Source organism: Dromaius novaehollandiae, chromosome 2, assembly GCF_036370855.1.
Source record: "Dromaius novaehollandiae isolate bDroNov1 chromosome 2, bDroNov1.hap1, whole genome shotgun sequence".
NCBI lineage: Eukaryota > Metazoa > Chordata > Aves > Casuariiformes > Dromaiidae > Dromaius > Dromaius novaehollandiae.
The window spans coordinates 29,528,316-29,555,844 of NC_088099.1; the positions used below are offsets into that span (position 1 = coordinate 29,528,316).

The 27,529-nt window shown below is 36.7% G+C and overlaps 1 protein-coding gene across 4 annotated transcripts in view; it reads left to right on the forward strand.

Moving 5' to 3' along the window:
• The window catches only part of DYNC1LI1 (dynein cytoplasmic 1 light intermediate chain 1), a 27,423-nt gene extending 2,152 nt beyond the window's left edge, over positions 1-25,271 (forward strand). The window contains exons 1-13 of one of the 4 annotated variants that reach the window (XM_064506129.1): positions 2,226-2,323; positions 10,175-10,291; positions 12,030-12,260; positions 15,287-15,456; positions 16,585-16,678; positions 18,312-18,447; positions 18,837-18,948; positions 20,365-20,424; positions 20,542-20,586; positions 21,587-21,707; positions 21,866-22,024; positions 24,304-24,402; positions 24,537-25,271. In XM_064506129.1, the coding sequence (XP_064362199.1) occupies positions 10,249-10,291; positions 12,030-12,260; positions 15,287-15,456; positions 16,585-16,678; positions 18,312-18,447; positions 18,837-18,948; positions 20,365-20,424; positions 20,542-20,586; positions 21,587-21,707; positions 21,866-22,024; positions 24,304-24,402; positions 24,537-24,553 (1,287 nt within the window). In that variant the 5' untranslated portion in view covers positions 2,226-2,323; positions 10,175-10,248 and the 3' untranslated portion in view covers positions 24,554-25,271. Of the gene's footprint in view, positions 1-2,225; positions 2,324-3,206; positions 3,228-10,174; positions 10,292-12,029; positions 12,261-15,286; positions 15,457-16,584; positions 16,679-18,311; positions 18,448-18,836; positions 18,949-20,364; positions 20,425-20,541; positions 20,587-21,586; positions 21,708-21,865; positions 22,025-24,303 lie in introns of those variants that run through there. The other 3 variants (XM_064506130.1, XM_064506128.1, XM_026098544.2) reach the window with 3 other exon arrangements.
• The last annotated feature ends 2,258 nt before the right edge of the window (positions 25,272-27,529 follow it).

The window sequence follows — 27,529 nt, forward strand, 5'->3', positions numbered from 1 at the left end:
CTTCAAAACTAGAGAGGGTGTTATAGAATGTTTTCAAGTGCTAACTTAGTTTGTGATGTTTAATCTGTTACCTAACAAGTTGCTGTTCACCTCTTTATGTGGAGCTTATAGACTAATTTAATGTAACACTTTAAGAACAATTTTTTTAAACAAGATGGATAAATTATAGTTCTTTCTTAAAACTCCTGGTTTCTAAAAGGCCATGATCAAAAAACTGTTTCACATGTGTTTATGAAAAAGAGCATCAGATCTGAGGACTGGGCAATGGGGACCATAGTTGTTGTTTGTGAGAATATTTAACCAGTATATTATACTTGCATGTTCAGCTGTGGGCCAGGATGCTGTCCCTGAAGCATATTGGTGCTGGCAAGGGAGAGGTCTTGTGTATTCTATACTAGACAGCTTCAGGTTTCCAGTGCATGAAGTTCCATCTCTTCAAAGTTTTCAAGCTATCTGTTTGCAGTTTCTCCGTTGTCTCACATTTCTTCTATTTTTAAGCTTTCTTCCCTTAAACAGCTTTGTACTAGCTTTTGTTGCTAATATGAACTGACTGCTCCTTGTTGTGACTATCTTCAATTTTGCCACTTCTCAAATACTTTTAAGCGGGGGCCATAAAGCTGACCAGAGTCTTGCTGGGTTTTACTCATTTATTGATAGAGAAGTTAGAATATAAACAGTATATTGGTTAAAAATTCCCAGGTGAAACATGATATATCATCATGAGTGATGGATGGCTTGTCTTTCACTCAATGCACTTTTCCCCCCCTTTTAAACAACCTTTTACTGCTTCTTTGTTTGCCAGGACAAGATTTTTAGTTTGCCTGCAGCATCTAGGTTTTTCCAAACACTATGTATACTTGCATGCCTAGTTTTTCTGGGAATTTGGTTATGTCTGGCATGCTAATTCTGCTATTTCAGTATTTACTTTTAGCTGTATTAACATTTCAATTTTAAAAACCTGGAAAATGGTTTAAGACATTGCAAAAATAACTGAAGAGAACTGTGGTAGGAGTAGCTGTAAAAAAATGTATTTAGATGCACATGCTTTATCCATGAACACGCCTATAGCTGGCTTTTCGTGAAGCTTCCTTACTCATAATGCCGAATGCTAATCTCTAGATAAGATGCAGTGGTTTGTGGAGTGGGAGTTAGCATATAATAATGGTAACTCTGCTCAAAATTGGCCAAAAAAGTATGCATGGCTAAGCTATAGTTGTACTTCCCCAAAAGTATGTTTCACTTTGAAAAATGTCTAAATACGTGTTTTCCCATGGAGACTTTGAATTTTAATTGGCAATGCATGTAGCGTAGAAGCATTTTTTTCCTGTTACTTTATGAACAAATGATAAAAATGCAGGCTTTCCGAAATGTTTCTCTGGCAGGTATGTTCTTATTTCTAGGCAGTTCAGTAATAGTGACTAGAGCTGCCTCATTTAGTAAGTTATGGTATGGCAGCAGAAAACGTAAGACATCCCTGCTTCCTTAACCATAAGGAGATTGCTTGCTCTCAGTGCCATTTCTAGCTTTCTGAAGATATCCAAAGGAGTGGGGATTTTTTTTATTTTTTGGTTCTTCCTGGACTCTTCTGTTCACTTGTGTAGTAAAGGCAACCAACTGATCAGAGGAGATTTTGGTAAACATCGATGCTTTTTGAGTGTGATGAGGAGTGATGCTTACAACCAGGAACTCTCTTTTTCATTCCCTTCCCACTGTAATTCTACCTGAACCAGCAACTACAATAGAGGGAACAGCTAAGAAGTCCCTATTCTAGGTTATTCTTGTATGGATGAAATCCATAGTGCTGTAGAATGTATGAAAGCTTGAATTCAGAGCGCCATACTAATCATTTATTCGATGAATTGCAGCATGCATTCAAGCAGTAATGTTTGGAGTTGTTCCAGGATGCACAAGAAAACAGGCTCCCTAGCTTGCAAATGAACTGAATAGCTGCTTTCTGTCTGGCTTTGTGTTTTGTACATTCCTCTGTCTCTGAAGCATAGTACGGTACTTTGCCTGCAATTCTAATGATGTCAAACCATCCAGTGACACATACTCCTGACTCCAGGTTTTTGTGTTGCGCACTTATGCTTCTACTGAATCATTAGCATTTTAGTTTTCTTTATGTATTTACCCCATTTAATAAAGGCTTTGAGTGTAGTGGGCAGTGAGTGTTCGACTGCCTTGTGTCCACATTTTCTCTTTACCCCAGGCATCTCACTTTGCAGGGCCAGGCCTGTTTGTTTGAATCTTTGAGCTGTGCTCCTGTCCAGTGGCTGTCAGGAGGCTTGAGAAGAGGGTTCCACAGTCTACAGCTAATTTACAGGTACACTTTTCTGTGTGTACATGTATCGGGAATGGCTATTGTTGTAGAAAATTGATACTTCTTAAGGAGCTATTTTAGTTTGCCACTTTCTTTTGATAGACCCATGAACAATAGTGAGCTTCAAAACTAAGTCCTGACACAACCTTGCAGTTGTCATGAGAGTATATCAAATCAACATAAAATTTGCTCACTTGATTTTAGTGACGAGCACAAATTTACTTTTCCATTTTATTTTTTTTCCTGTTGAAATAGCTGAAAATATTTTGCTGTGATCATTTCATCTTTATAACTGATGAAATGCTGCTTGTTGATACTATCCTGACTGTTCATCTCAAATGCTTCTTGATTCTCTAACACTGAAGAAATTAAGTCAGAAAGCTTCTTTTTCTTTTTCCTTCTCAAATCTAAGCTTGCAACTTCTTCACCTTCTACATGTGATAAAAGCCGTCCAAACATAAGCCAGGTTTTGTTTCGGTCAACAGAATTAATTATGAAGTGTCAATTGTTTTGATGGGACATTGACCTTGAAACTTAACACTTCTTACTGTAATACTCTGAAATTCTTGTTGCCAGCAGGGGATACGCACTTTATTCAGTCAGGAATGAATTGCCAAGGAATTTATTTCTGTAAAGTATAAGGGTTATAGATAACATTCTAATTGCTTGTTCTGCAGCTACTTTATATATATATATATATATTTAATACTATGGAGTACTTCTTGGTGGTGTCCTTCCTACTGTAACACCTTTCCAGAAAGGCAGAATTAAATGAATGCTGTGTAGTAAGCCCTATTTAGTCAGAACCATGTGGGAAATTCTGAAATTTTTGAGTTGTGTTTAATTTGTCTCTGCTTCACCAGAGCTGCTGCTGATTACTGGATCTATCTCTGAAATAGTGCCAAAGGTGAGGAACAGTGAAAGGAATTGTTGTGTTTCTGTGCTCTGCAGGCAGGTAAGAGGCAGGAATACAGATAAAGGTGTCCCTCAGATAGTAGCCTGGGTTATTCTATTTTAGTAGTGAGTCTGGGTAAAACATACTAGATAACTTAATGCTGTGTTAAAGGAGTAAATTTGCATTAGAACTGCACACAGCTTAGATTTGTTGTTGAATTCTCTGCAGTGCTTCACTTTCCTTTTTCCAAGCCCAAGTAACAATGTTATTGCTGTATCTGTTTTCGAAGTTGGGCCACATGTTCTTGTGTTACATGACTTGACAGAAGGCATATTGGAGCAGTTTGTTTATAATCTTAATCTACTTTTTATCATGTTGTAAAGTAGAAGTGCAATTAAGGTGCATTCCAGAAATGTTATTCAATTTTTCAGTGTTACAAAAAAACCCTAGATGAGTAAGATGTGAGAGGAAGATGTATTCAGTAGAGTAAAACTAACTTGGGGGGGGGGGAAGGGGATGCACAATGTTTCTTTAATAGGAAAATTCTACTTTAGTGGCTAGTTATTTAATGACTTGATATGACCTACCTATTCTCAACTTGGATGTTGTTTTGAGGGGTTCTAGACGAGAATCTAATCAACGTAATTTTGTTCTTAGGTTTCCTGAAAGTAAACTGTATTTGGCATATTTTGATCTTGTTCTGCAAAAGGTATTTTTCAACTGGTACAGTGTGTGTAAAGAAGTCTATTTAACTAATATCAGGCTGTGGGAAAAGCAGTTATTAGCCTGTGCTTGTGAAAAGTGTATATATAGCGCTATAGTACTTGCACCCTGGATTCTAGTAAGATGATGATTAATGCTACTGTTACATCTCCACTATTCAATGTATCAAGATTCAGACATTCCACATCATGTGGAACAGAAATCACTTAGTGATTTTGGGGGTGTTTCTTTGCCTTGTTTGATAACTGAAGTTCACTGCTGACTCTGCTTGATGACTTTGTTCTATTATATTGAAGTGAAGCAGTTTTGTTCTCTAATAAGGTAGTGGATTCTTTATATTATTACTTGAAAAATATTATTGAGTATTTTGAATTTTTGTATCCAGGACCTGTCTTTGTTTATAAAAGTACAAAGCTAGTTCACAAACAAACCTTTTTGGAGGGGAGGGGGGCCGTTATCTCTAGTTTTGCTTGGCCTTGTTTGAACATGTTTGTTTTCTAGAAATGAGTTGCATAATTACAGTATCAAACTGGATTTTAAATGACCTGTAGTGTGTGGGTTTTTTTTTTATTTCGTTTAAACCAACCGTGCAAGTTAACCAAGAGGGTTATGGTCACACACAATATCCACGGCTTTTCAAACGACTATTGAGCAAAATCTGAGTCCCTAGCAGAAGAAGAACAGACAGACAATGCTGATGATATAAAAGAAATGTTCCCCTCTTGCTTCTTTGACTTCTCATATTATATATTGTATATTTTATTTGTTTAAACAGATGAGAACAAAGTCTAAGCCACTGTGCATACTGGAGATACTGTCTTGTATGTATGGTTGTTGCATGTACAGACCTATGTGAGAGCTAAAAGATGTCTCTTTTTAGTCTTGTTTTAAGACAAATGAAAAAATTACTTCTGTTTTCGTCTTCTAAACAAAGAAATGTGAAAATAGCATGAGTAGTAAATATTCTTAATTTTAAAATGTTTAATTGACAGTTTAGAGAAGCTGAGCTTTAAGGCCTATATGAAAAGATAATAGCAGAGCTTTTTTAATTAAATTCAAAGTAACTTGCATCTCTCTAATATAGAGCCCAAGTTCTCCTAACTGATTTCATAGTTTACAGTTGACCAGTTTAAGTAGCAGTTCATAGCTTGCCTGTGTCCACAGAAGGCAGTTCACTCATCTCGCTGCTCATCCTTTCCTCCTATGGGTGACTGCTCTGCTAAATTCTGTATTCTAGCAGAATGTTTAGTTATATTCCATTTGCTGCTCAGTAGACATAACTTTCATCTGGAATGGGTGAGAAGGGAGGAAGCCAGGCAGGGAGTTGTATTATGGTTTCTTATATTTCTGTGAGGCCAGGAAATGAGAAGGACTTTCATCAAGCTTCAGTTTGTAGCCAAAATGGCACCTTGGACAGAGAAGCTATGAAAAGCACAAAACTAAATTTAATGAGCATATCAAAGGAATAAAGTGTAGCAGTATGGGGATAAAAAGGAAATGGCCTTTGTTTAGTTGAGTATGAAATTTAATGTTTTGTCACCAAGAAAGTGAAATAGTGTATGTTTAAGCAGATTCTTTTTTCTTGAGTGGTTTTGGCTTTAACTGCTTGCTAGCCTGACTATTAGAAAAGTTAAATGTGTTGTCCTTCTTTTACTTGTCTTCAGTTTTGTGTTGCACTACTTTCTGGCAGCATTGCTTCTGTTTCCTCATTGTAGTATCAACGTATAAGTACAGCTTTACGTAATGGGAATCTTGGATCTTTGAGGTTTACTGTGGGGAAGGAGAATATTTTTACTGAATGTTACTTAAAAAAGCAGGATGCAAAATCTTGAATTTGTGTTGATCTACTTGGTTATTCTAGTCTGCAATTCTGTGTCAAGTATTGTGTATCAGAAATGTCTTACCTTGATCTTATGCATAAAAGTTGAGGGTTAATTTGATTGTCAGACAGTTAGGAGTAAAGAAAAAGCGAAAGGATTTTCCATCTCAGAATTCGGGGGCGGGGGGGGGGAGGAGGATGAGGACTCTTTTTGGATGTGCATGAGGCTCTGTTTTATGTATTCTTTCAGCAGAGTTTTAAAAAAAGTGATTTTTTGAATCGTAATGTTCCTTTTTGTTTGAAACTAAGAAGCACTGCTTTTTCTTATGCTTTAGAGATATCCACAGACAACATGATGAAAGTTAAATGTGTTTAAATATTTTGGGGTTCATCATTTCAAATGCCGTGTGTGTATATTCTTATTGAGAAGTAAAAAATGCATACATGCTTTATACATGTGCCTGGCAATACTTATGCCAATTACATTACTGTGCTGTACGTCACCCCTCAAGCCCAATATAGCTAATAGACTTTAATTTCCTTGCAAATGTTCTTCTCCTCCTCTGCTGGAGAAAAGCTTCTATACATACCAAAAGCATTACAACAGAAGTTTTGAGAAGTTTTAAAGTTGACATCACATGCCATTAGAATTAATTTGCTATTGAGATTTGTAATACATACTCTGGAATTTTAGATAAGCAGTGTTTTAAGTTTGTTTGTTTGTTTTAATACTCATGCTGAAGAGTAACTAGAAGGCAAAATCATACTTCTGCTGTTTCCCAGTATAATTTGATACATTCAAAGCATGTTGGCTTTTCAGTTGTTTAACTACTTAAAATCTTCAGAATAAAAAAAATAGAATAACAGAAAGGATGCAAATATCTGTTTTGAAGCTGTCAAAATTTTAAAGGGTATGTGCAACATGGTGAAAATTGTAAATTAAAAGGGGGGGGGGGCAGGGGAGAAAAGCTAGATGGACCCTCAAGTCTTAGTGCACTCTTGTCCAAAGACACAACCAGCTATTCATCACTTCTTATGATGAACGTTTTTTCCTAATTTCAAGTGATAGAGGTTCCTGTTCATAACTATGGTTACATATTCCTGCTCTAATTTACATATTCTCCACAATTTAAACCCAATACTTTTTGTCCACTTGGAGTGAGATACCATTCGTACATGTTTGAAGGCTACTATGTATTCCCTAGGTTTTATTACTAATACTAAACTAACAATTTTTTCAATGTCTCTTTTGTCTAGGCTTTCTATAATTTATTTAGTTTGCCTATTTTAAAATAGGTTTTCTCAAATCAGTATGGTATTTCAACTGAGGCTTAACTGGTGGGAAGGAGAAAAGGAGGAAGTCCCTATGCCATGTATACAATGGTTCTATTTTTACTTTGTCATCTATTTTCCATAATACCATGATACTGACTCTAATTTGGCTTATGAATCTTTTGATAACTGGACCTTCTGTGAAATAGGGCACATCTGGCTAGGCAGCTGTCTTGTACCCTTGCAGGTGAGTAGTGCTATTCACAGACTACACAGTTCATGCATTGCTTGCTTGTTTTGGGCCACTTGTCAATAGTGCTCTTCACAGAGCTTTTGATTTCTCTGCTGTCGTCTGCAAACTTTAGTATTCTCTATTCATTTATTTGAGTTATTAATGAAAATGATACTGAACCCTTGAAATCCCATTAATGGATCATTCTGGCTTTCTAGTGAATGATGACAGGTACTCTATGGGAGCAGTAACTTGTTATGATAAGTGTCAGAGGTCCACCTACTTGATCTTGGCATTTTGAAATGGATGGATATTTGCTAAGGAGAAGGTAGTAGAGAATTTTGTTCACAGAGGAGGTCAAAATTAACTAATTCCACAATAGAAAGCTAAGATGACTACTGTGTGTGCATATGTGACCAAAGGTACTAGCTTAATATCAAATCAACTTGTTTTATGCTATACTGATAAAAACTTCTTTCTGTGTGGGCTCTGAAGATAATTACTGGAAGACTTTAGGAGTAAAAATAAAATTCTAGCTGTCATTTTGCCCTAAGAAGTTACCTTAACAGCACTGAGCTTTGGTTTACTTTAGGCATTTGGAAATAAGGAAAAAAAATCACACAACACACAGCTGTGATAAGGGGCTTGTTGGATGTATATGTCAAGCTTGTCTATATCATTTAGCATGGATGTTTTTGAACAACAAAGTTGCATAGATATTAGCATTGATATAAGTGTGTTTTCAGTTTAGACTGCTTAAATGTACCTTACAGAAAGTTTTAAACATGACAAAATCATAGATGTCTCCTACCTAAGTTGCAACTGCTTTTGTTAGGAACTGAAAGATATATTTAGCAGAAGATGCTAAACTTTCCCAATGTAACAAGCTGTAATCCTTATTACTACCTATATACTTATATAGTATATACTTATATAGTATATATTACCTATTATACTTATATACTACCTATGTAAAACAAACGAGTATAAAAGAGAACTTGGCCAGAGGTTGGCTATGCAGAGAAACTGGGAAAGCTGTTAAGTACAACTCCTCTTTAAAAAAGAAAACAAGTTTTGTGTTGTCTTCCCTTTTCTGCTTGCACAAATGAATTGAAGCTGCTCCTTCAAAAAGGTAAAATAACAGGATGAATCATACAGAAATGTTGGCAAAAGTAATAGCAATTTCAGCAGCATAACATGCCTGTGCAGCTGCTCTTAATAAAGTCTCCTTGTTTATTTGTAGATGACAAATTTAAGAAGCCTGGATAAGTACTTTAGTGGGGGTAGGGGAAGAATTGTAATTCATCTATGGTGGAAGAGCTTGAATTCTTAACTACTTTGGTGGAATTTTTAAATAAAAGAGAATATGCTCAAAAGAAGAAAAAAGTCTTGGTGTACAAATAAAAAACAGCACTATTTTCTGATGTCTACTTAAAATGACCTATAATCAGATGCATCTAGATTTAATAAAATTAAGGACCTAGAAAAACACTGAGTGTTGAACAGATTAAAATGATAAAAAATTTTAACTCAACTTCTGTACACTTAACTAGATCTTAAATGTCAGTTGTGGTCTTATTTGTCAGGGTTTTTTTGTTTTGTTTTTTACTGCCTTTTCATTCTATTGAGTAAAATCTTCTGTGCTACTTACAGTAATAGTCTTCTCCTTTCTGTTAGCTTCTAGGCTATTAATCAAAGCCGAACCTAAATCCAAACTAAATTGAAGACTTCCTGCAGTAATCTTGGGAATATGTTGGGTAAACTTGAAATCAGTCCATCAAATTAAGTATGTGGTTGTATCTGTAGTCTTTCTAATGTAGCCATAATATTGTCTAGAAGATCATGGTCAACTCCCCTTACAGGGAGAACTGTATCATTAGGTGTAACAGTGAAAATGACTGTCCTTGAACTCCCCTCCCCCCACTACACATAGTCAAAAACAAGTGTTTATACTTTCCCTGTACAGGAGAGACTTGGAAAAAATGTTTTTTGGCATGAAACTGGTCAGATTTTTCTCCTAAAACTGTCTTTAACCTTTATTTTATAACCTGAGTGATTTCCAAGAACTTACTAATGTCAGTCTTAACTGACATGTGCCCATCTTTTCTCCCCCCTGCCCCGCCCCCAAATTAGAGTGGCAAAACCTTGCCTAATGTCCAAATTCAGCTTGAGTACTCCTGTAAACTATAAAATGGCATATGAAGTTCTCCAGCTCCAGGGCATATGCTTAGAAATAGAAACCCTTCAAGAAGATTCTCTGGCAGTAGTTGAGCTGTTTACACTGCTGATGCTATAAGGTTCATTAGTTATCCAAACCCCCTTTGGAGGGAAGAGGATAGGTGGGATTAGGGGTGAGGTGAATGGATCTGGATTGTAGGTTTACCGTTGTGTATGTACCCAAAACACACAAATTTGGGTCAGAATGTAAGACAATGGCTTACTGTTTGCTGGATCTTTTTAAAGCTTCTTTAAAGTTGTAGAAGAGAAAGGTGAGGAAACAATTTGTGTTATTTGGCCTGGCATTCCGTGCCATTTGATGTGAGAGTTTGAAATAGTATTCTTCGGGTTGTACAATAAGTTTTATTGTGACTTGAACTCCATTTTAGAAAGATTTTTGTTACCATTTCTGTTGCAGGCAAAAGACTAAAACTGTGTAAAGTGTTTAACTACTTCTTAAGATATCTTTTAAGCATGTATAAGAACCTTTCTTGCATTCGTAACTACTTAGAAATACAATTTGAAGAGGAGGCATGCATTTTGAACAAATAAATGAGTTGGGCAAAGCCCTCTATATTTCGTGACTTTAATGAGCTCAGTCATCCTGTTAGTACACTGCTCCCTTCTTGTCCTAAGTGGGTTTTGATATGTAACTTTGATTAAAGATTAAGTGATATTTAACTTCTCTCTCTCCAGGTGAAGATGGAGCAGGTAAAACTAGCTTAATAGGAAAAATTCAAGGAATAGAAGAATATAAAAAAGGAAGAGGAATGGAGTATTTGTATTTAAATGTGCATGATGAAGATCGAGATGGTAAGTTTTTAGTTGTAATAATATTTTAAACCAGTTTGAAAGTAATGGTTCAGTAGTGTGATATTTGGAATGAAGGTGGGATGTCTTACTTTCTAGATTACTTGTGGGAATCCAGCTTAGGCCATGAATGATTTCTATCATGAGGAGGTTCTTAGGTTTCTCAATCTAATTAGCCTTTAGTAGATATCATGAATAACCACTGAAGTGATAGAGGAGGCAAGGAGTCAGTGAGAAGGTTGAAAAGACAAGAAAAAGAATCTTAGTTGCACTATTCTGAATTGATGCTTGGCAGAAGTTTTCTCTAGGCTTGACAAATGTACATGTCTAGGCTCTTATCTGGCATCTCAGTTATTGTAGTAAGTATTTATATTTGTGGATGTACAGAGAAACTTTTGTCTTGGTGATAGCAGAGAGAATGTGCAGGGCTACATATAAGGCATTGATGGGTAGGAAAACATATACAGTGATAAAGGAGATATAAAGGACGGGAGAGGTGAAACAGATTTGGAAGGGAAAAGGAGAAGCTGTGATTTTGTTGGCTTGAATTGGCTCATAGCTACAAGATTAAAGATTAAAGATCCAGGCTCAAAATACCTGTGCTGATGGAATGTATAATTGATGCTTGTATATGGGGGACAGGGGAAGAGTATGGCCAGGCACTGTAGAGGTACAATGAATTATCTAGAGGCAATGCTTAGAGGGAACAGGGCGTGAGTAAGGACATACTGGGAGCTATGGGGGGAAAATGGGATTTCTCATCCACATTAAAAGAACAAATACAGGTAAAAGGAGAACCAGAGAAGATAGGTTCTCTTATTTTTTTTTTCCTCCTTTCCTCTGAAATCGTGTGCTTTCCTGACTTCCATGTCTGACTGCTGGTCTCAAAGATGACTTGACAGAGTTAACAGGATTGGGATTTTTTGGTTTAAGTGTGTTCCTCAGAACTCTTGTAGTAAATTTAAACAATAATAATCTGAAGGCAAACTGTAACTGTATTGAGTGCTCTAATTTCAAATCTCCAGCTTTTCATTCACAATGGAAGTTGGTGTCTCTGAATATATGAGTACAGTGTTTTGGGGGAAGAAACAGTGGAGCAGTCTAGTTATGTGGTGGTTGTGGGTTTTTTTCCAGATTGGAAGGAGTAGCTGTGAATAATTTTTTTGCCTGATAACTTTCTATCTAAACCATTAAAACTTGCAATAAAAATATGCAGTTCTACTTGAGTTTTCTAAAGGGCCAAGGTGCACTCTGTTCTCTAAGGGGAATATAGGCATACCATGTTGGAGTTTTGCAGGAGAAATGGCCATCCTTGAGGGCTGAGCAGCCCTTGGACTGAGAAGGGATGGTTGAATTTGTCCAATTTCCCCCTGCACCTTCCCCCTCTGCCCTCCCACAGTTGCATTTTGAAGAGGTGGCAGGGGGGAGATCTCTCTCTCTAAAATGATGAAGATAAATTTTGGAAATGTTGAATGTTATATTTGGGCTTTCGCTTTTAGATAATATATTTAAGATCTTCAGTTATCAGCCATTAATCTGAGTTCTTTAAATTTCAGGGCTTGGGAGAGGAGGGGAGTTTCTACAAGCTGCAGTTTGCTGTCTTGTTATGTATCTGTTCATTTAACTGATACAACATATCTTCATTGTTTCTTGTATTTTACATGTCTAACAAAGATTTAATATCTGTTATGTAGCGGATAATTTCAAATAAGACTCTTCAATTTTTCTCCTTTCATTGTAGATCAAACAAGATGTAATGTATGGATCTTGGATGGTGACCTGTATCACAAAGGTCTTCTTAAATTTGCAATGGAAGCAAACTCTCTAAAGGACACTCTGGTTATGCTGGTAGTAGACATGTCTAGGCCTTGGACTGCACTGGATTCTTTACAAAAATGGGCAAGTGTTGTAAGAGAGCATATTGACAAGTTAAAAATTCCTCCTGAAGAAATGAAAGAAATGGAACAAAAGTGTGAGTATTCTGTATATATATATAGGAACCCATTGAAATCAAATATGCTTAATGCTTTCTGCACCATTTAACCTCTCCATTGCAGTCTCTTTCATGCTTTGGAAATGTGATTTTAAAACTAGGAGTTGGAGATATCCCAGTCAACTTTCAGATAAGTCTAAAGTACTTACATGAACTTAATAATGTCATAGCTCCAGGTTAATTTTGAACAGCCTTTTTTTTGCCTTGGGGGTACTGATCTCAGTCATAACATGAATCTTTTCCATTTGCCTCCCCTTGAATTACTTCAGGAAAGTGTGTTTGGGAAAGCTATGTTTCAAGATCAAATAGCATGATTTAACTTTGTTTGTAAGTCTGAAGTTGCTCTTGAACTGGGATATTTTTAAGCAACTGACTGCCAGATTGCAGAATAGCTTTGTCGGAAATGCAAGTTGTAGCTGTGATTAAAATAGCCCATTATTATTAGTTGTAGATACTCTGGAATTGTATTTTTTTTTTCTTTTGTTTTTTGTGGCTGTTCTTTTAAGACAGATCCTTGTAAGGGGAGTCTCATCCTTGAGGATCTTATCTTCCACTACAGTAACTTGTTTAGGAGAGCAACAGCTTTGGATTCTCTCTGTGTGTGGCTTTTTTTGGTGTGTGTGTGTGTGTGTGTGTGTGTGTGTGTGTGTGTGTGTGTGTGTGTGTGTTTTCTTTTTTTTCTTTTCTTTTTTTTTTTTTTTTTCCCCCCCATATATTAAAACACACACCCACATCCAAAACCAGTTTGAGGATATGATTTTACTGGATGGAAGTACCAAGGAAGCAATATCTTTGTTAATCAAGTAATGTTTAGCTGTTAGTTTAGCTCCTTTGCTGACTGACTGAACAGAATAGTGAGATTCCAGAAAATCCAGAAAACTCAAATGATGAATTGAGACCAAGAGTAACAGCTGTTCAAAGGTTTTATCTGCCATCCTGAGTTCTTTTATCCTACAGATAGTAGGATTACATTCCTACAGATACTGATGGCCTGTGTGCAGGGTATAATAGAAGCGCTGTAAACAATCCAGATAAGAGTTGGAAAAAGTTTTGTTTCGGCCCTCCTATGGTGTGACTTCATGCATGGCTAGGCTAACAGCAGCTTGCAACTGGCAAAAGGAGAGAGAAATTTTGCATGCTTGACTTCTGGCTGCGTGGTCCTGCTCTATTCTTTTGTCAGCTTCAGTGCTCATGAGAGGCTCCTGTGAGCTGACTGAACTCGCTAACAGGGTTGAAATCTACTGAGGGTTTGTGGATGTGGTTTTCTGGGAGTGTTTTTCTGGGTTTATTTTCCAGTTCTAGCAACTTAACTCCACTCAACGACAGACCCTGTGAGGACTGAGACTGGCACAGGGGAAGTGTTAGGGGATAAACAGCAGCTGTTTCTGGGAATGGGATCTTTCTTCCTGTTTTTGAGTTCCACTGTGTCTCATGGCCTGGTCACTTCCACTGTGTCTCAAGGAAGACCTGAGACTGATGTAGTATATTACAGCTCAAAGACTCTGGAATACAATCTTCCTCCTTTTTCCTGCTTTCTCTCCTTGCAGGAAAAACTTATGTTAGAGACACGCGAAGGGAATTTTGGGACTCCATTGGAGGACTTCCAGCCCTGGAGTACTGTGATTTTTATTTTAGTGTGTGACTATCCCAGAACAGACAGGATGCTCTGGGGGAAAGCCTCCCTTGTGTGGCTGGCACATCTCAGTGAGAACTCTGCATTTAAAATGTCAATTTAGGAGGTGCTCAGAGGGTTTATGAACTGACTGTTGAAGTAGAGATGCTAATCTGTTTAAAAAAAAATCTGTTATTGTAAACTCTGAAATCTGTAGAGAAGTTGAATAATTTTGACTGACTAAGCCTTTTTCTCCAGGTTGTTGAAATGGGTCTTTCTCTGTTGATTCAACTAATGCTTTTCTAGATATGAACTCACAGGGTTCCAGTCAGTTCAGAGAAGGTAGGGTTGGATTAACATAAATCAGGGAAGAAGCAATGAGAGTGTACTAGAGAAATTAGCCACTAGTGTGCACAATTCAGCTAAATTGTTTTGCTGCCCGAGGTTTAGCTGAATCAGGCTGTGCTACTCATGGAAAAGTAATCAGTCGTGTTTTCAGATCAAATGTTGATTCTGCTGTGCGAAACGGGACATGTGATAGGAAAGGTATAGGCATTTGACTAATGCTGCATCCTTGACTGCAGGAATAGTAAATGACCATGTAATTAGAGGCTTGGGTGTATGCATTGGAACTGAACAGAAGAGTTACACTTGTAACTTTATCTTTGTTTCTAATTCTTGTTATATTTTAACTTATTCTTCTTTCTAAATTTTAAAGTAGTATCTGATCTATTGTGAAAGCATACCCAATATTTAATACGGTGTTAACTAATAGTATGTTTATATGCTAATATAACAGAGGTGTTTGCTCTCTTACCATTGCATAATAGATGTCCTATTGCTACTGAAAGCTATTAAATAACTAACATTTCTACATTCTATTTTTCTTGCTTATTACTACTGTAGATTCACTGTACAGAGAGAAAGAGAAGTGTGGACATAGGATTTCTAGGTCAAAGTGGCGTAAGGTAGCAGCAAAGCAGTATATGTGAAGCTTACTTCTGTTTATTCTAACAACCTGTTCCATTAATTATACCAAGAAGAATACAAGGAAATTGACTTTCTTTAGGAGATGTATCAAGTAATAATAGCTGATAGCAACTGCCTAGTGGTTCCACAATGATTAAAATACAATTGGGTTAACATCTTTATGTTGACACTCTTTTCCTCTGCTTGTGTTCTTGCACCTGCTGATAAAGAAGATCTTAGATTTACTAGCTCTCTCCTGTGCTGCACAAAACAAATAGGCAAAACTCAAGGCATGTTCAGTTCTTTTCAACATAAAGAAGCAGAAGTACAATACAGTAAACAGCACTAGAGATCAATGGCAGTGGAAATCATTGTTGAAATAATGCAGTAGCTGCTCTTTTAATACAACTTTTTTTACTTTCAGTGGTAAGAGACTTCCAGGAATATATAGAACCAGGCGAGGATTTTCCAGCTTCTCCACAGAGAAGAAGTACTTCATTACAGGAAGACAAAGATGACAGTGTGATTTTACCCCTGGGTGCAGATACACTAACATGTAACTTAGGCATTCCAGTAGTAGTAGTTTGTACAAAGGTTTGTTTCATGTTTTAGGGTTTTTTGCATATTTCATTTAAGGAACTCTGTCAATTGTGGATTTGGGGTGGGAAGCACATGGTTCTTAAGTCATTCTGAATACCTTGGATAAGAATTCTTAAGTGTTCAGTGTTGAAGGTTGCCTATCTTCTGGAAGCCCTGATGGTGTGTTAATTTGGGAGTAGTTTTTCCTGCAGTCATACCAGTTCACAAGAGATTGAGGAATGCCTCAGACCTCGTTTTGCTCACAGAAGTGAGCTAGTCAGTAAGCAACTAAAATACACCTTAGTCTGCTAAATCTTCCTTTCCCACAGACAGTGTTTTGGATTTTACTTTTTTAATATTTCTGATCTTTCTCTGAAGATGACTATATTTTAGGGTTCTGGTTAGTAAAGTGTTTCTCTACTAACTTTCCTTAATTCTTAGCATGCTTCTATGATTGGTTTTGATTTCTGTTAGATATGTAACGGTATTCTCAGTCTAAAGAAGAAGTGGTGTAGTTCCTTTGTGATCTTTCTTTCTGGCTCTTCAGTTCCCATGGGCATTAAGCATACTGCATCAGCAGCCTCTGCTGGCCCACAGTGAAAGAGTAAGCCTCTTGACACAGGTGCTGTTCCTTCACTGCAAGGCTAGCCCTCTCATTTGCTACACACAAGCACTTCTGTTCTCACTTGCTCGCTCTCTATCCCTCTCGTCCCATGCTATACGCCTCCCCCCACCACAACCATTTCTTTTGTTGCTTCTGCATTTCTTGCTTTTGGCTTTCTTTGCAAAGGGTTAGGTAGTCACTCCCCAAAAAGACTGTCCCATAATACCACAGTATGCAGAAGCATCATGCAGAGAATGCTGTTCTCATTCAGTAGGTCAATCTTCAACAGAGACTTTGGGTTATCACATTTTGAGGGGGGGAGGTGGAGAAGAAGTGAATGCGAAATCACAATCAATTCCCAATTTAATGCTGACCACAGTATATGCATGTCAAGTTATATATTTAAAAGAATTACTTGTTCAGTTATAAACTATCTCAGCAGATTTTTGTTCTGCCCTCCCCCTTGTTGTGAACTGGAGGTGTAGCAGTACTGCTGCTTCAGTGATAACTGAAAGCTGATTTTGTGTTTGACTTGACAGTGTGATGCCATCAGTGTTCTGGAAAAAGAGCATGACTACAGGGATGAACACTTCGACTTCATTCAGTCACATATCCGACGGTTTTGCTTACAACGTATCCTTTAACACTTCATAAGTATAATGACTCTATTAAATCTTTGCATTAGTTATGACCAGCTTAAAGGATATTTGTGTCTCTACCAAAGTAGTACACTAAATTCCTTCACTGTAGCAGGAAGTCTGGTTCAGTTACCCTCTGTAGACAATGTTGAATGTAACTTTTCTTTTTTTACTGTTGAGTGCTCTTAACTGTTTGATGGAGCCTCAAGAGTCTAACATGCGCTCTTACAATCAATTTCTTTACTTGCCTTTATTTCCATATTAAGAGGCAGTTTCCCAAATCAGCAAGCCTTAGATGACAAGTTTCCTGAAACAGTAACAAGATGATTCACTTAACTATGGTTGTGCTGCTTCAGATAAACATAAGGCGTGGGGTTTTTTTTTTTCGACCAGAATATTCAGTCTCTCTTCAGTAAATCTATGAGATAATGCAATGAGGGAAGGAAGTACAAATTGCTGTGGGAAAGATCCACTGACTTTTCATTGCTTAGGTAGAGACAGCATGCATAAGCTGTCACTGTGCTGTCTTTGTTCAAGAAAGTGCGTAATATACTGTTTAACTAGACAAGCTAAGATCTAGAGTTTAGATGCCAATAGTATGTCAACATTGTGCCACCTTCATTCATGCTGTGGTAAAGCAAAGCTTAAATACCATTGTAAAGACAGTAGTTGACAGATGAAAAATTAGTTCAAGAACCTGAGACCTCAGTTTAGTTCTGAGATGGCACTTCCTTCAAAATATCTTCATTTTTCAAAATGGAATGATGGGTGATTATAATGAGGATTGCCAGACAGAGGAAGCATAGGAAAGATTAATAGGAATTAGTCACTGTAACTGTATACCCAATATACAAATTGGAGTTCTATTCAAATCATTGCTGAATGTGAATCATACCCTATTAGATAACTTTCCTCTTTCTGAATTTGAATTGCATATGTGGAAATAGGTTAGTGTTTTTGGCATGTTATAATCTCGAGTAAAAATTATTTTAAAATTCCCTGGCTGCTTCTATTAGTCCTGTGTGTAAGCAGTATTATTTTGATATTGACCCGTGTCAGAGTATCAAGTACTCTTGGTCTGTTAGTAACTTAAAAACTGATATACAGTACAACTGGTTTACCTTCATTTGATTGTGAAGGAGGTTGCTGTATAATGTATGAGCTTGCTCCTCTCATTTAAATACCCAGGAGAGGAAGTGGGAGGCTGTTTGGCATTTTTGAAGCTACTAGTGTTAATGCTGGAGTATCTGTGTGACATCTCTGTCTAGTCCTGCAAGATGGGATAATGATAAGAGGTAGGAATACTGCATGAAAACTTTCAGATGATAAAGGCAGAAGACAGTTTTGAAGACGACATAGTGAAACCATTGGTACTGTGGGCTTTGAAAGTGAGACGAGCCTGTAGAAGCAACAGATGAGTTGGCCTAAAATAAATCCTGGAAAAAAAAATGTAAACTACAGAATATTTGTTTTGGATCTAAGTTCTAGAAGTTGTTTGACCTAATTAAATTTGTATTCTCCTTTTAAATTTTACAAAGTTGATATCCTTTAAAAAGAAAAAAAAGGGGGGGCATTCTACTATCTCTTACTAACCACAAAACTGAGTTTTCTTTAACAGCTTTATTCAGATGGGGCAGCACTTATTTACACTTCAGTAAAGGAAAACAAAAACATTGATTTAGTATATAAATACATAGTCCAGAAATTATATGGATTTCCTTTCAATGTTCCAGCTGTTGTTGTGGAAAAAGATGCAGTATTTATGTAAGTCATATGCATTCCTACATATATATGGCTACAGAGTGTATTTGTGCAAGACTCTAAACAGCACAGAGGCCATTTTTTGTTTACACTTTTTAAAGTTCAACATTAACATTCTCATGAGGAACAGACTGGGGGTTTGGTGAGTGCCAGTGGGTCAAGATTGCAAATACTCGCTACCACAAAGAGAAACATTAAACCAGGAGACATTTCTCCTCTGTATTACAGGGAACAAACCCAAATCTTTAACTAGTTATGCTAGCCAAGAACACACTTGCATCGAAGAAGGGGAGTTATTACAGCTTTCATGGCTTTCAGCTCTGTTCAAATCAGGATTGCCCACAAGGATAACCCGAAGTACCAATAGAATTTAAAGCCAAATCTTTATCTAGTCCTGCAGGTTGGGATAATGACAAGAAGATAGGAATATTGCATGAGAACTTTCAGACACTAAAAGTGGAAGACAGTTTTGAAGATATCATAACAAAGCCACCAGTCAGGAAGGTAAATTGAGATGTTTTAAAAATAAAAGTAATTTTGCTAATATTTTTGACATTCAACGCTTTTATTTACCTGTCAATTTTTGGAGTGCTTCATGTCTTTGCTTCCAGTTTATCACAAGACCACTTTGTGTGTGTGTTGCTTATTTTGTCTTTATTTTGTTCTTCAATTTCTTAAATTACCAGAAAATCACTGTGTGTATTTGTGTTCTGTATAGCTTTTCTTCAGCTTACACAGCATCATCTTCTGGCACTATTACAATGTTCAAGACTACAGATATACTTGTTTTTCTCTTAATGCCTACTGTTGGTCACGGTTGATTTAGTATTTTTAAGAACACTTCATTATGCTCTGAATTATGAATAACTTCATGATTTTTTTCCTTATTTTAAATACTTTGTTATGGAAACACAAAGCTTGAGACAGTGTAAAACCCAAAAGTAGGCATGTTAAAACAGAAGAATATGCTGAATGTGTGTAGAACCTCTTTCATACTGTTCAAAGACTTTGACAGAACTACATGAAAACATATGTGGGGTTGTTGAATAAAATGACAATAGCAAGGGACCTATGGGTGGAGAAGTTTTTGAAGGAAAATATCTCTGTGGCTTTTTAGAACTAAGCTAAGAATTTGGGACTGATTATAATTTCCAAGCTGAGAAAACCAATACTATGTCCTTTCTGTAGTCTTTTTAGGGAGAAATAAAGACATAAATTAGTATACAAAATTCTAAGGTGCCAAGGAAAATACAACTAACTTCTTTACATGCTTATAAGATACTGATATTTCCACATTTATTGTGGCAAGGCTTGTTTGTTTTGTAGTGGGCTTATTTGGAAGAGTGTGATTTGATACACAGAACTGGGATCTAAGATATCTCTGTACCGTTCATGTACCAGTATAATGATGCAGGTGAAGAATCACTTTTGCCATAGTTACCCATAAAATAATACCTACCAAGCTTAGGCTAGGATAAGCTCAGAGACAGGTAAGCATGCTGCAGTGCAGTGTATGTGTCTATGAAGAGAGACTTAAATGTATATCAAATGCTCTAAATGCCTGTAAAACGAAGTATTTCCTACAGGTCCTGAGACCCTTTGAATATGCCTTGTAACCACTCACTTCATGCCTTTTTTACTGCATATGTAATGGGTCTTTTCACAAGGACATCTAGAACCTTATGCCAGCCAGGCAGAAGGACTTAATGATCATTTTATTTAATTTCTAATTAATTAGACTTAAATGGAGTCCTCATGTAGCAATCTTAAAAAATAAATACAGAAGATACATAAAATACTATGTATTGCAGACCACATTTGCTTCATTATTGAATGCCTTGGTCATATTCATCAAGAGATATAAAAGGCAAATACTTTTTTTTTTTTTATCAAAATGATATTAATGTTTTTGTGTTGCAGTTTGTTCATGAAAAAGAAATTGTAGCAGAAGATGACCAAGTGTTTCTTATGAAGCAGCAGGTAATTTTCTGTCCGTAAAAACAAGCAGCCAGTGTTTCGCTTAATAAGTCCTGTTAAAGAATATAAAAAACCAAATTTGTATTATGTATCTATCTATTTATTTATTTCTTTTTGCAGTCACAGTTGGCGAAACAACCACCTACTGCTGCAGGAAGGCCAGTGGTTAGTAATAAGAATTTTAAATCCCATTACATGAAAATGATTCATTTTCATATGTTTAGGGGATTGTTTTATTTAACTGCACTACTAAGTATTCTTTGATCTAAAGATTTTTTTTTTAACCACACAGTGATTAAAGTCTACATCTTATACTGCTCTGAAATTACAATATTTCTCCCCAGCTAGGCATGACTGCTCATACTGGCAGCAATGGCTAAATGTCACACTTTACTTCTCGTGTGTTAGAGTGAACCTAAGTAACTAGCTGACTACTCTTTCTGCCCTGAATGCGTGTCAGGGAGCAAATTGTACGTCAGCTGAATTGCCCTGGTCAGTTTTATGTTCTAAATCTGGCACTGCCGCTGTAAGAATATTAGACTCCAGCATAAAATTGAGCTCAAATGAAAACTATGGCATCAGCTATGCTTAAATAATGTATTTAAAATAACTAAAAAGTAACAAGAGTTTAATGGGGAGCATGTGATCTTTTAAGGTGGGTCTTTTTAGATGATCTGCAATTTTGCAGAAACATGACTTGTTATCTTTGAAGTAGTAAGTAATGCTTTTCTCACAGTTTGCCTTTAATCCTTCCCACATGTGCTGGTGGCACATGTTTTCTTTCCAAAGCACTCGATGTAGTTCCTCTGATCCAGTCGGTGCAGTTTTCATTCCAATCAGAGGCACTACTGAGCAACAGAAGATATTTTCAAGTTTCTCACAGAGATGAAATGAAAAGCTTCAGCAGTGTTTTAGCTGTTGGACTAAAGTTAACATTTGTAATAATGTTGCACACGTGTGGGAAAAATACATATGCAACCAATAAAATCAGTCTTCCATCATTTCAATTGCATGGGATGCTATGTTATCATAAAAACCAGATTGAGCTGTGAGAAACAACAAAATGCTTCATTTCACGTGCTCTTACATAGCATGACTTTAATTCTGTGGAAGTTTGACTACTTCAGCTTTGGGTTTTTTGCGTTCGTTTGTTCCTTTTGCATAGGATGCTTCACCAAGAGTTCCTGGAGGGTCTCCTAGGACACCAAACAGATCCGTAACATCAAATGTTGCCAGTGTTACACCTATCCCAACTGGATCCAAAAAAATTGATCCCAATATGAAAGGTACCTCTCCTTGTAAGGGGACAAATACAGTTGGGAAGTAAAATAGCTGCTTTTGCCTGCTTGCTTTACTATGCTTGTTTAGATTGACTGACACACAAGGTCAGTATTTATTTAGAAAATGTGTTGTGTTTTTTTTTTCTCCCCCCCTCCTCTTCTAGCTGGAGCTACTAGTGAAGGAGTCCTGGCTAACTTCTTCAACAGTCTGCTGAGTAAGAAAACTGGTTCCCCTGGTGGCCCTGGTGGTGTTGGTGGCAGTCCTGGAGGAAGTGGCACTGGAGGTGCTGGCAGCAATTTACCACCATCAGCAAAAAAGTCAGGTATGATTAATGATAAAAGATCAACTCATAACCTAAACTGAAAGTGGGGCATCATTTCGGTTAATACAGGTTATCAGGAGTGTGAATATATTTAATTGGATGTCTTATTGGATACGTTTTTTGCTTTTGTTTTTGTTTTCACAATATTGTTAGTATTGCCTTTCTTGTGGCTCTCAGAGGATCAAAGAAAACCTCTTATATGGCTGCTTAAGTCTGAGTTGTGTCTGTGACTTCCTTTTTTTCTTTCTTTTTTTTTTCCTGCCTCACCACCCCCATTAATGGCTTACAGTGGAAGCCATTTTTTAGTAGTCAGATACATTGGGACTTGAAATGAAGTTGAATTTTTTTGTATTTTTTAGCAATACTGTCAGTGTTAAAAATTTTTTTTAACTTGTTAGTGATCTAGCTCTTATGGGATAAAAGTTCTGATTTGATTGATTTTTGACAGCATATAAAACTACCTATGTATTTTCCATTGATTGTTTTAATATGATGTCATTAGTATTTAGTATTCATCTGAAACGCATTTAGCTTTAAAGCAGTCACTATTATACAAGACTGTTCTGGTGCTTCTCATTATTTTGGCGCAAAACGTTCTGCTTTAAGAACATATATACTGACACTCTCCTCCGACCCACAAGAGTAATGCCACCTTTAAATGGGAATGCTTGTGACTCATTTGTACTTGATGTTAGTGTTTACATTTATATGCTAAAAGAAAAAACACCTGGTTTCCCACTAACATTTTGTGTAGACTAACACTTGAATAGGCTTTTTTCCATATGTGCACCTCCCTTTTTTATATGCAAAGCTCAGTTGGTTGAACAAAGTGTGCAAGTACTTCCTAATCTGCTGCAGGCAAAGTCAGCAGGGCTAGTTTGAACAGCTTATGGAGGCTGTTCCAATGAATGCAGCTGATTCAATGTGCAATGGAGAGAGCACCTGCTGAAAAATCTTGTGGGGAGTGGCCTGAGTTGGTTTGGGTGATGCCAGTGAAACAGAGGTAGCACTCTGGATGTGTCCAGGGCCATGATAGAAATTTCAAGAACAGAATTATAATATTAAGGAGGAAAATGTATTCAGAAATTTCCCTACTCTGCAACAAGAATTAGGGTGTGGCCAGTTTAATGTGGCAGAGGACTAGCCTTTCAAGGAATTATAAATCAAAAAAGTTTGTCTTAGATGCGGGCTATAAACTTTCCTTGGTACTTACTGTCTTCTCCTTGTGTTAGCTGTGAAAGTCACTTATCTGAAAATTGGCTGTTAAGACAATGGTTTGGGGCTTGAGGATTATTTTCCTCATGGTAATTATGGGAAACTTCTCTGTTTGTAAGCTGTAATTTTAACTGGTTTGCTTCTGATATGATGTTAGCTTTCTTTAAATGATTTGAAGAACAGCACAGTACACCCAGCAAAAACTAGCTGTGTGGGTAGTTTCCATTTAGTTGCATCTTCAGAAAGGCTGCACTGGACCTTGCTAAAATTACCCAGGCATCAAAATTTTCCTTTACAGCCTGAAAAAAAATGCATACTTGTAATGGCATATACTTTGAAGTCCTGCACTGTCTTTTTCCATGTATTCTTCCCCATTCCTGTGACAGAACACGTGTCTATAGAAGAGGATAGAAACCTAGACTAGGGAAAAAGAGTTAAAAGTAGCCTGGTGGGGAAAAGTGTCTTTAAACTTGGATCAGGTCCCAGTGTGATTGCATAAATGCCTGTGCAGTTCCAGCTTGGTGAGGAAGTAAATGAGTGAGGAGAGAAAGGGGTTTGCCATGCGTGTTTGTGTGTGCATGCACGTGGGCAGTGATGTCAGTTTTATGCTGATCAACTATACGTGACACTGATTTTGAAGGTTAGTGTGTGATGAAACACCTGATTTAGGTTCAGAATTACTTTAAAATACAGCTGATACAGAAAATTGTGTAGAACTATTCATAACTGCTAACCTTTACTATGCTTTTCTGTATGAAGAACCAATATAAGGCATAAAAATGTACTGACAATTAATATGTAATTAGGGAAATTGAGAAATATGGAACACACCAAAATGTGTTTTGATATTTCTTCCCTTTTTCTAGCTGTTGATTTTTAGTATGTCTTCACTCTGCATACAAAGTATGAAATAACAATGTTTAGGATTTGTCTAAAGCAAAAACATAGTTTTACTTCTGTGTTTTTTGTTCATTTTTAAAGGTACTTCTTGAGGAAATAAAGACACTTGAGGCTTTCCCAAAACTGTTTCATAAGTGTGACTGAACTGTATGCTTGTCTTATAGGCCAGAAGCCAGTTTTAACAGATGTTCAGGCAGAATTGGACAGAATTTCACGAAAACCTGAAATGGTCTCTCCTACAACACCTACATCTCCTGCAGAAGGTGAAGCATCTTGAAGACTCCAAATAAAATTAATTATTCAGTTTTCTGGGATAAATTCAAACTTGCCTCTGCCTCTTCCTTCAGTGACTGGAACTAAAGAGCTGAAACTTTTTTTTTTTTTTTTTTTCCCCCAGAGAACACAAACAGTTGATGTCTGTCTTTCATATGCGTTGCCCAGCTTTACAAACAGGAACTGTACAGATGGAAAAGAATATCACACCATGTAGGACTACTGTTCACAGTGCAACAATAGTAAATTAACTTCTTTCTGGGTTTTGTTGGAAAGTCAGTGTAATTCTGTAAATTTGCAAATGCGTCCACTTTATCTAAAGTTAAAGGTTGCTTAGATAGGGAAAACTGATACACACCACAGGCACTTAATTTATATTGATCTCCTGATCTGTTAGTCAAGTTTAACACCATCTTAAATAGATTAACCTCTAAAGGTGAGAACTACTACGAGTTTTATGGAAGAGAAAATGAGAAATTGCACAAAACTGTAACAACAACAACAATAAACTCCAAATATATTTGAACACTTCATTTGGAATATGGTTGCAACTCTGTTTCATCTGCCCTCAGATTTTATACTGTAAAAACCCATCTAAAAACTTCATTCCAGATGCAAGACCTGAAATTAAGGGCCAGCTTGATTTTTTTTTTTCTTTGATTAATTTCAGACACTGAATAAAAGACGTATAAATAAAAAACAGGTTAAATGTACAGATTATCAGTATCCAGATTTGTCTATATATATGGCTCAGCCTTAATGTCCCCCTTTTTTGTTTCCCACACTAGTTATGGTTTAAAATTGGTCATCAAAACTGTAACTGGTTAATAAAGTATTCTCTGCATTCAAATTTAAATAAGTTTCATTGAAGCCCTTGTGTTCTTCTTTGGTTACTGTTAAACCTAAGGATGCAGTCTATAAAGTCTTAAAATATCCTTTTACCTCTCCGTGTATAATATCATTGGCCCAGATTTAAACTTTGTTAACAACATTATTTCTGGAAGGAATTGGATGCAAGTCACTGTCTTTGTTCCTAGGAGTAAAACTAGCTTATCGGATGCATAGGGTTTCGGCTGTAGTGCATTTTAAAAGCTTATTAGTTACACTGAGTATGTTGTATGATAGCTAGTTGCCCAGGGTTGAGGCTGTACCTGTTACTTAAAACTTCCAGGACACAAATTTATCAAGCATCGCTTTACTGTTCTATGTCAAGCTTACAGCTTCTTTCTACTGATAGCCACACAATAGTAAGTATAAAAAGTATATACTGATCAAAAGATTGCTAAGAGACTTAATTTCAGCTTTTTTAGTTTTTGTTTTTAAATCAACAAGTGTAACGGTTGTACCTCCTCTTCTTCAGGGCTTTTCAGAAGTCTGAAATAGTTGGAGAAATTAACTTCTTTAATGTGGACATGCTGGTACTCTGCTCCTCAGATTCCCACATTCTTTATAAATTGAGTTAACTAGTGGTTCTAGTGAACCACCTCTCTTCCTTCAAAATATGTAAGTTTCCTTGAGAACAACATATATATAGGTTTACTTTTCAGGGAGTTTTAGTGCACTTGTTAAAATTAACTCACATTGAATGGTGGACTGACAAATTTGAGTAGAGATCATCTTAACTATGGATCAGTTGTTCAAACTGGAATACCTAAAATGTTGCTTCTGGCAGTGATTCAATAGAGGTATCATATGGATAAATGCATGACCTGCTGATAAACAGCTGCACAGAATAAATTATGTGTCTTGGGGCAGTTGAGGGGAAAGGTTAAATTTCTAATAATGAAAGCATGGCATGCATCAGTATCAGTTATGCAGTTTACATATGTAAACTTCTTGAAACGCAACTTTAAACGTGCTTGAGAGAACCTCTCCTGCTCATAGTACCACCAGTACGCTTCTTCCTACAATTGCAGGGCTATGTGTTAGTAGAGTGAGACTTCAGACAGTAACAGTGTAAAATATTTTTGTACAGTTCAGATTTTAGAAAGAAAACTTTCATTGCTTAAATCTTTAATTTAGTTCATTTGAGCGTCTGTCAAAGCATAAGACCTTTGCAGCTGGAAAACTAAACATGTAATACATTGAGAGCTACTGTGTTAGGTGGGCTGTTTTTGTAAAGGACAGGACAGGGGAAAACCTTACTAATGACTCATTAGAATTTCACTTCATTAAAAAAAAGACCTTGAAACAAAACATCACTTCTGCATCTTTAAAGCTTCTAAATGTGTTTCTTCCCCAAAACTCTGCTAGCTGTTTGTTTTTTAAGGATTCTTACAGAAAGATACATCCCTACTATGCCTTTTTATACTACAAGATTAAAGTTCATCTGTTTGTAGCCCCCTTCGCTGCTGTCTCTCTCTCTTCAGCCTTCTCGTGCTGTTTGAAAAAAGACCATAAGGTACCTTTACCACATAAGTAAAACATTTAAGAATTTGTTTCTGTCTAACTTGTTTGGTTTTGCTGCTTGTTTCCATCTGATGAGACAAAGATTAGTTAGCTGGTTACTTTGTCTTCCTGGGTTGAAATTCCTGTGACTACCACCTTGACAGAGCAGACGATTGAAGTGGAATGTACCAGAACTATTACACGAAATGAGTCTCTGTTAAAGGCCATTTTCACAAAATGTAGGGTCAGTAGATCCTCCCAACTTTTTCCTTTCTTCACCATCAAGTGGGGCCAAAAATAACTGGATAAAACAATGAAGCTACCTTGGAAAAACAAACAACAAACACTATAAAATAAATTAACCAAATAAATTCTCTTGCACTTTCAGGGCTAGTTTTTTGTAGATGAGGAGCTGATTAGCTACTAAATAAATGTTTGAGGAAAATTTTTTTAATGTCTCCTCCCCCTCTTTCTCTCCTGTACTCTCCCACATCAGTTCTTCATCTGTACAGGTTGTAACAAAGCTGTTCTGAAGATCTTAGGCTTGAAAATTTGGGGTGAAAGGCCATTTTATTTCCAGACAGCTACTTCATATTTTTCAGCTGAAATGTGGTGCTCTCTGTAATGTACATAGGCATTTTGGACCATACGGGCTAGCTACCATACTATACTAACCTTAAATTTATACTGATACGTCTGAAGTGTGAGTACCAGTCTGTTGAGCTGCTT